The sequence below is a fragment of the Acanthaster planci genome, linkage group LG10, assembly GCF_054643075.1.
Source record: "Acanthaster planci isolate LZ-2023a linkage group LG10, COTS_SCS, whole genome shotgun sequence".
Classification (NCBI taxonomy): Eukaryota; Metazoa; Echinodermata; class Asteroidea; order Valvatida; family Acanthasteridae; genus Acanthaster; species Acanthaster planci.
This window is the reverse complement of record NC_141786.1, coordinates 10514137-10528747: the sequence shown is the minus strand read 5'-3', so window position 1 is coordinate 10528747 and position 14611 is coordinate 10514137. Positions and strand designations below refer to the sequence as shown.

The following is a 14611-nucleotide window of genomic DNA, read 5'->3' as shown; positions in this document are numbered from 1 at the left end:
AAATATTTTCGTCTCAAAAAGCATTGGATTTGCTGCAACCAGCGAGTGCATTAATAGTAGCTAAGTAATGTCTCCGTTACCGTTCACGTGATTAGCTCGTGGGGCACTTCTGAAGTAAAATACTGTGGGGAAACGATTGACTTCGACACCGGCGGCCGGCTGGCAAACGTGGCTGGACTTACCTCTTGTGGATCCACAATGCATCTGGGTTGAGGCGTTTCCTGCCAATCCAGCCCGCAGGGTCACGCTTGCGCTGCCAGACGATGGCCACCAGGATGAGAATGAACAAGACGATGGCCACCGCACCACAAACGATGGCCGCTACCACGCCGCTGGACAGACCGCCTCGACTGTACCCGCCGGGACTCAGAGGCTCTGCGGAAAGAAGCAAAGCAAGGCGACTTTTAGGGACCATCTCAGAAAAGCCAGAATGCCAAAGAACTTCCAACGAGAACACTGCTGCTCCCTCATGGAACAACCAATGTTCCTGAACGGGAACAATACATTACAACGGTCTACAATTTACATGCTCACACAATATTAACTCCGGACTAGTGTGTCCCTATTCAAGAATATTTTCCACTAACAACATGCAGTGCTCCATAAAGACAGAGGCACTGGAACTAGGGCTGTGCTAAACATCCGACTATTCAATTAGCTTATCAAACATTTGATTATTAATGCTTGAATTCGACAATTGGAATGCAAGATCCATGACAAAGAAGGGAAAATCTTCGTTTTTAATGAGAAAAATCGTACTCTTGTGGCTTGTTTCACTGCAACAGGTTACAAAAGAAAACAAATGAAATTACTGATCCAAGAGGCAGTATACCAAGATCAATATAGCACAGCACACTATTTGGGGAACAGGTTTATTAGAAAATCTACAAGTGCATCATGAGGAACATGGGGCAAGTTTGATCACGGACCATTTACCCAAGGATGTGCAACCGTGAGCGGCCCCAGTGCAAACACATGTGCGACCTTGGTTCCATGCGTGTTACAGATTGCAATTACCCCACAGGCGCTCTCGACTTTTCTCGAGAAAACCTGGGACCACGACACACGTTGCAGCATGCAGCATGTACAGTGCAGCCGTGGTTATGCCGAGACGACACGCCGCTTCAATTTATTCATTTCGACGAATAAATCTTCTTCATTTATTGATTTCAAGCAGAAACGAAGTTTTAATGAGGCAAAATTCCCCAATTTTGTGGTACACTTTTCTCAGAATGTATAGGATGATATATCTTGAGCAGCATATTTTTAGAAAGGGTGTACCCTGACTTAAAATATTACAAGAAAACAAAGTGGTAGACATGAATATTTGTTTTATTATTAGAGAAAGTGTTACATAATCCAATTTAATGTCTGCTTTGATATTGTGCTAGCCGTAACACGCATTGAACCAGCTCTGAGCTTAAGTTGCACATCCCTGGGTATGGTCCGTGGTTTGATCAAGGACCAAAGTTAACCACAGTTTGACTAACTCTGATTGAACGCTCGCTAGTCGATGATGGTTGTACTAGTCTAGTCAATGATTGGCGACCAGCCTGTCGAGGTTGGTCGCATCGTTGGTTGCCATAAACCGTTTTTAATAGCACAATGCAGAGAGGACCAGTTATAAGAAGAATGCCCCAAAACAGTATGTCACTAGTAAACGGCCATTTTCACTTTTATTTTTACTATTTTGCCCTTCCTGCGGCCACTTTTTCTCCCCTTCGGCCTAATGACCTGACAAACGGTTGACTGGGGTCGTTTGCACTTCAACTTTACCGACCTGCAATACCAGTAGGTAAGTCACCACCCAACCACTAGCCGTCCTTGACAGAACTTGCCCATGACTACAGAGAGTTTGTTTGCATGAAATACAGTTTGTCTTCGGCCTTCTATTCACAGGTGTCCGTTGCCAATAACGAACATTATACAGGACAAAAAGCAGGTGAAAGACCTGGGACTTTCTGGGCCCTGCAGGACCTTCACAAAGGCCTTGAAATGCTGGCTAGCCTGCAGACGCCACAATCCAACCCCAGCTGACATGAACATTCCTGGCATCTACAGGTGCAAGTCACTGTGCCAATTCTGCATGACAGCTTCGCTCAGGTAAGGAGTCTTTGGTGATATGGCGTTGTATTCTCCAATGCAGATAGCATGAGAGGAACAGGTGTTTACAAGGGTATCAGGTTGGTACAGTAGTCCTTTGTTCATGTTCCAGCTCTGTGGCCCGGATTCTCATCCCGCCTTGTTGGAAAGTGGATTGAATGTTCAGTCCAGATTTCAATCCACAGGTTTGCCCTGGAATAACTCTCCATAGTTTTCCTCCCATCTCTGGTAACTGCTTCTCTTTGTCTCCTCTCTACAGGTTTCTTTAGGATTGCAAGCTACAGTGCCTGGGTTACTTTCAAGGAATCCTCAGTTTACATTACCCAAAAGTAATAAACTAATGAAAGAATTCCCGACTGACTGGCAAATCACACCGAACGAGCAAAGGTTAGTGTACTTACCAAGCTCTGTCTTCACCTGGACCTCCGCTGAGTAGGGTCCCTGGCCCCCGGCGTTGCTGTAGGACATCTTGACCGCGTAGTCTGTGTTCTCTCTCAGTCCCGTGATGGTGAAGTTGTTGGCGGTGATATCGGTGACCTGGACGGTCTCGTATGACATGTTGCTGTCCAACTGACGGAAAGCAATGCTGTAGTGGCTGAACGATGCATCGTCAACGGACTGTAACAATCAAAGGGCATCATCGAGAACAATAGTTTACTTTGGCTTCTGTCTTTGGCAAATTGCCCGTTGTAAGGAATGAAGATCACTCAATGAGAGGGCTATGAAAGATGGACAGAAAGGAAAAGAAGCCAACAACAGCCAAGGAACACAATTAACTTCAATGTCAAATATGCAGGAAGAAATTATGCTTGAATAGGCTGTTGACATCTGGGCCCAATACTGTTAGCATTGCTAAACTAATAGCCAGTTTTGTGATCAAAGTGCCTCCATTTCCATGGAGACTGTAACTAACAGTATAAGTGCAGCCAAAATAAGCTTCATGCCAGAGGAACTAGTTGTTCAAATGACTGGCATAGAAATCTCTAAGCGCAAGTAACCATCAGCCCATCTACGCCAAGATACAGTGCTTACCACTGAAAGAGTCGAGAATCAGCAGCCCCCCAACATTTCTCCTTGGCCCTTTTTTGTGTCGCCTCGAGGAATTTTCTAGTAACACCTTCCAATCCTTTTGATGACCTTTCCCTTCCTTTTTATGAAAATCAGACGTACCAGCCTTGCAAAACACCCACTTAATATGAGATGGGTCATGCCCCAAAATGATCACTTCCTCCCACTGAGTTGCCCAATGCAAGCAGCCCAACACATATGATACTGTAAAACTACAAATGACCACTGAACTGAATTGAAGCTTCCAAAAAGATCAGTTATGAGCCCGGGGCTGCACCAAGAGAGGATGCGATTTTTCAACCAACGCAGGCTCCTCTGGTGGGAACTGCACTTTACTGGTTCACAAACAACAATAAAATGCACGTTAAAGTTGCGTCACTACCAACAAATGAACGCTCCCCACCAACATGGCTCTTTTCAACCAATGAGGGGGTGCTTCTGCTCAAGCCGGATAGGACAGCCGTGATCTGATATCCTCCCCACCCCCTCCCTGGCTATGTGACTGTCAAAACAAGCCTGGCTCTTTTCGCTTTGAGCATGCACATCTTTTCTGCTATCAACTGCTAAACCAGGGCTAGGCAATCTTGCACTGCAGGCAGTCAGGCAGATTACATGGTCTAAAATAAAACCTTCGCTGTTTTTCACAAGAATAGCTGCGGTAGACCAGCAGCGAGGTTTTACGGTGTCATCATCCTACCTCCCACTCAAGTCGGACGGCAGAGGATCCCAGGGCTACAGCTTTCAAACCGGTGACTGACTTCACAGGTGCTGGAAAACGAGAAAAAATAAAAAATTTGGTCAGGGCCAACACTGTAGTCTTGTCGATCACTAGTCCCCTGCAAGTCCATCACAAGTCACCCAATCTTAAGCCGAGTCATTTACTAAATGCGCCCCAAGCGGGACACAGAGAGGGCGCACTATTCCTAACGGTGGCTTCTTTTGTAAGAACTCCACTTCGCTGGTTCACGAACGATGCGCGCCGCTACTAACAGAACGGACACTTCCCACCAACATGGCACTTGTTAACCAATGAGGGGGTGCTTCTGCTTAAGGCAGATAATGGACTGCAACAAATACATTAAATCCTCCGTCACAGTCCAACTAGTTTACAAAAAGAGATTATGCATTGCTGGCATCTCAATGGTGTCTCAGAAGCTGTTTTGGTTATTTTAAAAATATAGTAACAGCGAATGTACAAAAGGTTTACTAGAGCCTATCCCGGTGATATAGAACTCTTGCCCTCAGAGGACCTGTTCATGCATAACTTCTATGGTATGGAACTACACTTTTGAAGGAACGTCTGATTGAACTTGTGAAACCCAAATGGTATACGTCCAGCAAACAAACAACTGTAGAACAGAAAGAAAAGAACAGCTCTTAAGCTATTTTCAAGATGTACTTTGTGTCGGGGAGATGTAAATATTAATTACAGGTTTTGCCCTAACCTGATGTACATTCACTAAGACTGTATACTCAAGTGTTTGTCCGAGAACTTGTGAAAAAAAAATTCACAAGCTTACTCGGGCAGGACTTGAACCCACAACCTCCTGCTTACTACTGCAGACGACTTAACCACTCGACCACTCAGCTGTTAAGCTTTCACTTACATCTTCTTTTTGTTATGGTGTTTTTTAACAAGCTGAAATCCTGGATGCAGGACCTGCTGGTGTGTGACATAGTCTGGGTCACTGTATGTGCAGGCCCAGAGGTTGACGTCACTTTTAATAATACCAACAATATTTTGAAAATCTACGTACACACTGATCCCTACCTTCAACCAATGTCTGTGCGTTAGCTATCACATAGTCACTCCACTCTCCAAGTAGCGTGTTGCCCGCCCGGATGCGTACACGATACTCGGTATTACGAATTACGTTCACCAAAATGACACTGTATGGGAGGTTACTGTGTTCATGTGTAAGAACCGTCTCACGGTCTGGTTCCCCATCTCGTAGTCGGTAGGCGATCTGATACACAATGTTTTCTGAAATTGGGAAAAAGAGGTATTTTGGGTATTTTGAACTGCACCGTGGCTAATGGGTGGGTTCGGGAGTTACTGTGGTTTGGACTGGGAAGGGGTTAGAGTGGGGGCTGAGATGGGGGTGAGGATTTAGGATCAAGTTGGAATTGAGGGGTAGGGGCTTACAGGTAGGAAAAGGAGTATATAATGGGAGTTGGTAGGGATTAGGGGTGGGAAGACGGGCTTGTGGTTGATGATGCTATGGGATAGACATGGATTCAGGTTTGCCTCTCAACCTTTGTGAATTTGAAGTATGTACTGTTTTTCTTATTCATTTTATTATTTCATACATCAGGGAATAATTTTCAGCAAAACATTTGCGTAGAAAATCTGCTATGGCAGTGGGATACACTTGTAACGCATTTATACCCCTGTAATTGAGGTGCACATTTACAGCACACAATTACAACATGAACGTATCCCAGGTGGCTGCATCACGCTAGTCGTCAATGTGAAAGTTGAGACTGACTAGCAGCTGAGACTGACTAGCAGCTGAGACTGACTAGCAGCTGAGACTGACTAGCAGCTGAGACTGACTAGCAGCTGAGACTGACTAGCAGCTGCAGGCCCATTCATGTCAGAATTCTTTCCTGCACAAACTGTGCTATGGAGAAACCTGATTTTCCTTTGAATTTATTTGTTTGTCTTTTTATGTTTGATACTATCTGGAAAATGGTACTATTAATCGATGAGCTGGTCTGAGCTGAGTTTTAGTAAGCACCCCGGCACCCTCTCGCCTGTAAACATCGCGGGGAAAGTACATGTAAGTTCCTTCCTTCAACCAATCTTGCCACAATATGGCATGAATATACATCACCCCAACGTGCGTAGGGATCTGAACCATCATTCATACAAGTTCGGGCAATGGCTATTTTTTCAACCTCTCGATGCTTTTGCTTGCTGTCATATATGCAAAAAGTACACACGCATGTACCAGGTAAAATTCACTCATGTAGAAGTCACAAAACGGTCTTCGAGCTGCGCTTTCCGGCCGTCAAAGCTCCGCTGCGCCGCGCGTGCAATAACCAACAGGCTTGGTACCCAGACACAAGGGTATTTTACAGTTTATTAGTGTGCGCATTGTCCCTTGTGTGGAAAGGTGCCCTGCTAAATGTACAGCGTGCTTAATGCACGCGAGGTTTTGTACTGTACACGTTCGTAACGATGCAAAAAATCATTGTACACCACACAGCTGGTTACTTTTGACCACTTTGTACAAGTTTTTGGTAAGAGGAAAATGACAAATCGAAGGTCAAAATGCTGACTGCTATTCTCGCACACGAAAAAGAGACACTTTTATTTTCATGTTTCTGGTTGTATTGCAGCAACTGGGATTCATAAAGAAAAGTGCGTAGCGACTTGGCTGAAAATGCATCGCGGATTGGGGCGATTCACAATAGTGCGCCACCAAGAGTTTGCAACGCGTTGGCCAATCGCGACACGCTAAATCTGTCGACCCAATGCGTGTTTGGAAAGGGTCGACAGATTTTGCGTGTTGTGATTGGCCAACATGTTGCAAAACTCTTGGAGGCGCACTATTGTGAAATGCCCGTATTTATTCAAACTTTTCTGAGTGTCTTTAAATCAAAAAAATAAATCAAATTGAATCGCTATTACTATAGTAAGAAGCAGAGATGGAAGAAGGATGCGTGGGTTAGGATCAGGGTTCGGGAGGGTTAGGATTCTCTTCATGCTTCATGTTTGCATACCGGGGTTGCCGTTGAGCACCTCCGGCTCTGACCACGTCACAATGAGAAGGTCACCTGAAGAGGTCACCAGCAGGTTCTGCGGTTCACTGGGAGCTGTGGTTAAGACAAAACAAAAGCACTGAGAAGAAAGGCAACAGATTCTCGTCTCGTGCTTGGGAAGTCGGAGCTGTCTTGCTGCTGTGAGGTATGGCACATCACGGCATCTGCAATTTTGTCAAAGTTTCTACACAGATAACACAGTGAGTTTCTGACCCCATTCAACAGGTTGGGAAATATTCTTTCAGCTGCTTTATGGAGGTGGTAGATTATTCTCACGTGCCAGCAAGTTTATAACTATTGAGAGCATTTGATGTTTGGTGCTCTGGACGTCGTTTCCTTGACGGCTGAAGTTGTCAGTGGTACTCAACAGAGATATAAGTGTCTTGTGAATTAAAGTTGGTAAGGAAAAGGGTTCAGCAACCTACCTGCTTCGGCTGTCAGCGTAAACGGTGTTACCAGACTGAATGCTCCCCCACCCAGCTCGTTCACGGCACGCACACGGAAGGCGTACCCTGTGTATGGTGCCAACTCTGTCACCGAGGCAAAGGGACCCACTATCTCCAGGGCAACGTCCTGATAGCTGGCCTCCCCGAAACGTATGTACTGGAGCTGGTAACTGGTGACGGTGAGATTGCTGCTAGGGGCCGGGGAGGACCAGGCCAGATCTATGGAAGTAGATGTGGTGGCCGTGACCTGCGGGGTACCAGGCTTTTCTGGAACTGCAAATTGAGAGATACCATACAGTACTCATTCCTGAAACATATTTCCTTCATTGCTCATGACGGAGATTTCTAAAGGCAGAATTTTATCTAATGATGTTTAAATCATGAGAGCTTATAACATAGATAGCAGTGTAACAAAGACTCCAGTCTAGCTTATGACAAAGACTGTAGTCTAGCTTATGACAAAGATTGTAGTCTAGCTTATGACAAAGACTGTAGTCTAGCTTATGACAAAGACTGCAGTCTAGCTTATGACAAAGACTGTAGTCTAGCTTATGACAAAGACTGCAGTCTAGCTTATGACAAAGACTGCAGTCTAGCTTATGACAAAGACTGCAGTCTAGCTTATGACAAAGATTGTAAACTAGCTTATGACAAAGACTGCAGTCTAGCTTATGACAAAGACTGCAGTCTAGCTTATGACAAAGACTGCAGTCTAGCTTATGACAAAGACTGTATTCTAGCTTATGACAAAGACTGCAGTCTAGCTTATGACAAAGACTGCAGTCTAGCTTATGACAAAGACTGCAGTCTAGCTTATGACAAAGACTGTAGTCTAGCTTATGACAAAGACTGCAGTCTAGCTTATGACAAAGACTGCAGTCTAGCTTATGACAAAGACTGTAGTCTAGCTTATGACAAAGACTGCAGTCTAGCTTATGACAAAGACTGCAGTCTAGCTTATGACAAAGATTGTAGTCTAGCTTATGACAAAGACTGCAGTCTAGCTTATGACAAAGACTGCAGTCTAGCTTATGACAAAGACTGCAGTCTAGCTTATGACAAAGACTGCAGACTGCAAAGACTGCTACCTGTAGGGTTCAAAACTCCCCATGGTCGCAAGGTTAATAAAACTTGAACAACTTTCAAATTTCACCATAATTTTTAACTTTATCAACGTTATCGAAGTTGAAACGGTACCTTTAAATGTTGCAGACACCTCTCCAAATGTATTACCCACGATGCATTCGTACATCCCTGACTGGGCCAGATCTAGATTCTGGATGATCAAGCTGCCGTCACTGCTGATGAAATGACCGGCCAGACCAGCACTGATGTCCAGCCCGTTCCTTGACCATGAATGAGTGGGTGTCGGCGAGCCTCTTGTCAGGCACTGCAACGTCACCGACCTTTCAGCTCTCGTCGCCAGAAGCCGTGTTAGGACGGGAGTTCCTACACGGTGAATAATGGCGACAAAAATCAATTTTCTTGGCTCTGTTTGAAGTGATGTACGGTAAAGTGGCAAGCAATGGTAGTTATTATAATTATTATTATTTATTTCTGGTAAATCACACCAAGGATTCCTCAAAAGTCCCCTTGGCACCGAAGCTCACAAGCCTAAAGAAACCCGTAGAGAGGAGACAATGAGAAGCAGTTACAGTTGTAGAGGTGGGAGGAAAACCCCAGAGGAATATTCTGGGTAAAACCAACAGAGTCAGGTAGGGACTGAAAACTTAATCCACATGTGGACCGGGCCAGGATTCGAACCTGGACTGCAGAGTTGGAAGGCGAAGAAAGTACCACTACGCCAAACTGATTTCCCAAAGTTGTGTCCATCACAAGTCCCTTACAGTCTGGTCACAAGTCCTTCCACATGACCAGTAAGCAACAGGGTGACCAATGACAAAGGAATGCTCACGTCACTGCTTAATTCAATACCTTGTGACTTGGATTAAAACTAAATGACTAATGGCAGACCTGCAGGGACTTGTGACAGACATGACAACAATGCTACTAGCAAGGCGACTCAAAAGATCCTCATATTACTCGGGTAGTTTTTAATCAGCTTCTCTCGTAGAAATCAGGATAAAAATAGAATGCAGTCCCGTATACATTTTATGAGTAGTCTGCCCACTGTACTGCAACACTGCTTTCACTGTTAACAGTTCACGGCTTAGGTTTTCTCTTAGACATTTAAAAAAATACTTCAGATTTTAAAACTGCATCCTGAAAGAAGCGTTTGAACATGCGACAGTCATGGCACTAATGAGCTTGTCACAACGGGCTTTAATTCTTTTGGGTAAGTTTCATATTTGAGCAACTGTAGACTTTTTGCCCTGCGAATTCTTCCTGGCCAGACTACTTGAATGGATTCTGTCTTGTAGTGGACCTTGCATGCAAATATTTCATGGCCCCTGTAACGCTGGTTGGTAGATCGGTTACAAAAGATTTCAGACAGGAAAGGAAATGGTCTAAACCTTGCACGATGACGGTGATGACCGTGCTGTCGTTCCCTAGGAAATTCTCTGCCCGGCACGAGAAATCACCGTCGTGTTCCTTAACAGAGGGGGAGTAGATGACCAGGTACCCGCTGGAGGACTGAACATTGTAACGGGATGGGTCGTTGGGAACAGGGCCGCCAGAGGGGAGGAACCAGGTGAGATGTGGGTGGGGCCGACCGTCGGCAATGCACTGCAAAAGAAGATGGTTGTCGGTCTCCGTGCCGGTGACTGGACTGGTGATACTCACAATCTCTGGGGGAACTATAAAACAAACAGAAGACAGGTGACAGAGGTAAAGTAAGATAACGAAAGCCCTTGCTGATAAGTTCTTGCACATTCTCACCACAACCCTGCCTTATTTGTAAGTCTATGAATTCCTCCATTATCAAGGAGCCCCATGGTACACCCTCTGTATCTAAATCCTCCATGGAAATCACTCCCTGTAGTAAAAAGTGCCGGTAGTTGTGGCTCGATCCTACTTTTCACAGATTCTAAATCCTGCCAAACCTGTCAGTGGATTTTTAGGGCTGGAGAGAGACTCAGGTTTACCAGAATTCATGGACACATTTGGCCATGTTCACCATCAAAGCTTTATCACATCAAATGTACAGTTTGCATTCGAACATGCCAACTAGCCGCAGGTCTGGAACTCTACCTCCTTCTAACGTTAACATTGGCAGGGCTGTCCTTCTCAATTCTCCAAAATTGTTCCAATCCTCCAAGTAGATTGTGAAGCACCAAACAGCAAATGTCATGTCACAAATCTTACACAATGGCATAACTTCCCTTATGCCACATTTCATTGCATAAAAGTTGTGCAACAATTTTAGACAAATTTCATAAAAGACGAGCACTGTAAAAGTCCGGAAAATCTGTGCAATAAATGATGGCGTTACTTAAGCAATCACTTTAGGTAGCATACGTTGCACAGAACAATATGGAAATGAACACTTTTACCGACTAATCATGTTTGATCAGGCTCATCATTGCTCAACCTAACAAGGTTTATATGAGAAATGTACAACTTTGCTTTTGGGAGGAAATGTGTTACTACTTTGGCTGTGAGAGAACTTTGAGAGAATGTTTTCAAAACTGCAGGTGGAGCTAATTAACAACCGTTTCATGACTGCTGGGATATTGACAAGGAACAGCTGTCGTCAAAACCATGATCATAATTGAAATGTTGTGCAGCTAAGCAATTTTGGAGAAATTGACCATAGATATAATTATTGGACATCTATTTCACAAATTTGTGGTACAAAGTTTACACACAGTGCCAAGTTACTTCAAGTTTCATGACATTTATTGCAGGATTTTGATGACGGCAGGCACTCACCATTGACAAGGAGCAAGGCTGTCTCAGCAACACTGCCGATTCCGTTGTCTGCTTCGCACATGTACAGTCCCTCGTCTGATCTGGACACGTCTGAGAACATCAAACTGCCATCGGCTGCGACGAAACTCCCAGCCCCTCGCGATCCCGGCAGGTTGGTTCCTAATCCTACCTCTGCCCCTCGGTTACCTACATCGTCAGCAAGGTACCAGCGGATGGTCGGCACCTTGCGGGCTGAGGCCTGGCAGGAGATCGTCGCGGACATGGATTCGTTGGTGGTCGTGTTGGTGGGTGGGACCGTGAAAAACGGGATGTCTGAAAAAGGTGGAGAGAAAGTGGTCAAGGGTCATGGTGTGGCAAGAAGCCAAAGTTTTTTACACCTGTATTTATTACAGTTTTTAACTTCTTAACTTTATGCCAAAAGTACTTCCAACTACTGACCATGAGAACAAAAAATCCTGTTTGAAAATTTGGTCATTATAAATTGCAAATTTCATATAGATATGTTCAAATGCGCTGTACAATGAAGACATTAAGCGTGGAACTATGAATACATTTAAACATGGTCCAGCAGATGGCATACAAGGGTGCCTCGGGCAGCCGCCAAACGACCCATATTCACCAACATCAGTAAAGAGGAGACAGTAAGAAGCAGTTACAGTTTTAGAGGCGGGAGGAAAACCCCAGAGGAATATTCTGGGTAAAACCCACGGAATCAGGTAGGGACTGAAAACCCAATCCACATGTGGACCGACCAGGAATCGAACCCGGGACCACAGAGGTGGAAGGCGAGGAAAGAACTACCTTGCCAACCCGACTCCCAAGTGTTTAATATGAATATTTACGTCGCTGCAAGGGCAAAACCCATTAAAAGCTTGGCATCTCCCTGGCAAAAAAAACAACATCTTCGGAAACACATGGCACATTTATCTCCTACAATCTAAAGCAGCAAATTGCAGTACATGTTTTCAGTTGAATTGGAACAAGAAATTGTGTATACTCAAAGCTGTTTCTTCATGTAGAGAGGCTTACACCCGGAAAAACAGTCACAAGCAAAATACACAACGCAGTATCAGGGTAACCCAATTATTTTTGCTGTGCAGAGCAAATTTCGCCTCATGTTCAGCCCTCTAAAATAAACCCTCAGGACAGACTCAGGCTAGTTCTCTCAACATCGGGCAGTTTCTTTCTTTTCAATAAATAACCACGACAGCATACCAGGCGTCCAGACCTGAGCCGAGATCTGATTGGTCCCCGCCTCGCTGGTTGCCAGGCAGGTGTAGGTGCCCAGGTTGGCCTTGGTGATGTTGCTCAGCGACAGGCTTAAGTTGGCCAGCACCGCGACGTTCCACTCTGGGCGGGAAACAATGGGAATAACGACTGGTATTCATGCTGTGTGTACAGTCATCTTACCATCCTTTCACAGGACTCTCTCCCTACTTAACAGTGAGACCTTGCCCAGTAAATGTGTGTCAAGAAAAACCACCACAACATGAACACTGGCAGGAATAGTCCTGTTTTTTTTCCTACTGGCCCGCACACTAAGCACTAACAAGTACAAAAGAAACATTTTCAGTGGAAATTGACTCACAAGAACAAATGTAAAATGGTTGTGCTGAGCTGATCAGCTACAGACAAAAAACAGTTACCAAGAATCGGTACAGTCTTAATAAAACTGAAATTAAACACTTTCAGTTTCAGACTGAGGGTTTTGAACTTCAGAAGTTCTGTATATGCACAAGAGTGCTTAATGCCGTACTTCTCTTGATTGAATACGGCGACATAATTGCACATACATACCTAACACCAATGGCTGGTCGTCTTTCAACCACTGAAGTACAGGTGTTGGGTCACCAGTCCCTATGCAGTCCAACAGGACAGAGTCCCCAAGTTGCACTGTCAAGTCGGTGGGATAAATGGCAAAGTCTGGCGGAACTGGGACAGAGACAAAAAAGAAGTAATTAATTGAAGTTGGTTCACCGAATTTAAAGTAATTCACTGGAGCTGAATTTAGACAAAGGGCACCACAGACTCAAATGCAGAATTCAACAAATCTGACAACACAAACTCTCCATGTACACTCCAGATCTACCGGCGATGGTGTTACGTACTTAGCACCACTACGAAGGCAGATGCTTCCTGCATTCCTAGCGTGTTCTCGGCCCGGCACATGTACGTCCCTTCCTGGGCCTTTTCCAAATTCCGCACGGTCAGGTCCCCGTTCCCGTAGACACTGTGCTTGGGGTCATTGACGAGGGGCACCCCGTGGAACAGCCAGGTGACGGTTGGGGCCGGGTTGGCTTCGGCACGGCAGGTGAGCTGGGTGGAGGAGCCCTCAATGACACGCTGATCGGTGGGTACAGTCGTGAAAAATGGTGGGCCTGTCAAGACGGGGATTGGTATGTTTTGAAATAACTCCACAAGGGACCACTTTACACAATGAGGGTTAAAGAATTTTCTGAAAGATAAAAAATCAAACACAGTGGTTTCTTGGGCGACATGCTACCCGGGGAGCAGGCAAAACTGTGTTCAGAAACCTGAGTGATTGGTTGACAGTTACTGCACTGAGATTGTAGCCAGGGGCACGTTTGATCACGATAAACTCTCAACCAATGGTCAATTTTGACTGGTAACCTATGCACGAAAGATATGCCAGGCACCAGGCAAAAAATGATCTGCGGTTGACAAATTGTTACTGATCAAACTTGTCCCAATCTGGTCAATCAGTGATCTCATTAGGTACATGTATGAGATCAGACTGGTTGGAATAGTTGGGTACTTCCTAGTCGTGCCATTCACTCTTCCTGTGGGATTCCACTGTTATTATGCACATTACTTCCTGTAAATGCTTTCTTATTACCCCCATCTCGGTATTTTGGGACCCAATTCGGAGGGAAGGCTCTGGTTACAAGTGGCCCCTCACCGCTGAATAACAGAGCGGGACACATTCGAGAGACAACCATTCATTGACCACTGGTTGATTTTCCCTGGTGACCCATTCACAAAATACATGTATATTCTAGGAACCAGGTACAATCGACCAGTATTTGACGACTGGTGGTCACTTGAAATTGCTAGAGGCTTGGTCTGATTCCTGCCTCCATAGTTCTTAGGGTGACAATGAAGGGACTAGGGACAGTCTGTTTTTCTCTTCTGGTATGGATGAACTAAACTAGAAATAGCATGTGCCAATCTGTGAAGCTTGAGTACTCTAACTGTTATTAAGATTTAAAGAAATGTTCACTCTATACAAACTCTTGTCAGAATCAGTGGAATCATTTTTGAAAAAACTTGTTGATTACCCATCCGGGGTGCTACTTACAAAAAGTTTGATCGATGTTTGTACTTAAAGACTGACCAATGAATGACTGGACTTCTAGTTAATCACTGATGCC

General features: G+C 44.8%; 1 protein-coding gene across 6 annotated transcripts in view; it reads right to left on the bottom strand.

Moving 5' to 3' along the window:
* The window catches only part of LOC110983894 (hemicentin-2-like), a 41604-nt gene that overhangs the window by 6823 nt on the left and 20170 nt on the right, over nucleotides 1-14611 (bottom strand). For all 6 annotated transcript variants that reach the window (XR_002598792.2, XR_015426902.1, XM_022243534.2 and 3 more), the window contains exons 9-20: nucleotides 13328-13597; nucleotides 13017-13151; nucleotides 12435-12569; nucleotides 11220-11531; nucleotides 9860-10144; nucleotides 8583-8834; nucleotides 7365-7658; nucleotides 6901-6993; nucleotides 4943-5155; nucleotides 3869-3939; nucleotides 2505-2721; nucleotides 183-375 (exon numbers count right to left, since the gene is read on the bottom strand). Coding sequence is in view for 4 of the 6 variants with exons in the window: in XM_022243534.2 (XP_022099226.2) it covers nucleotides 183-375; nucleotides 2505-2721; nucleotides 3869-3939; nucleotides 4943-5155; nucleotides 6901-6993; nucleotides 7365-7658; nucleotides 8583-8834; nucleotides 9860-10144; nucleotides 11220-11531; nucleotides 12435-12569; nucleotides 13017-13151; nucleotides 13328-13597 (2470 nt within the window). In the remaining 2 variants the exon portion in view is untranslated. The remainder of the gene's footprint in view (nucleotides 1-182; nucleotides 376-2504; nucleotides 2722-3868; nucleotides 3940-4942; nucleotides 5156-6900; nucleotides 6994-7364; nucleotides 7659-8582; nucleotides 8835-9859; nucleotides 10145-11219; nucleotides 11532-12434; nucleotides 12570-13016; nucleotides 13152-13327; nucleotides 13598-14611) is intronic.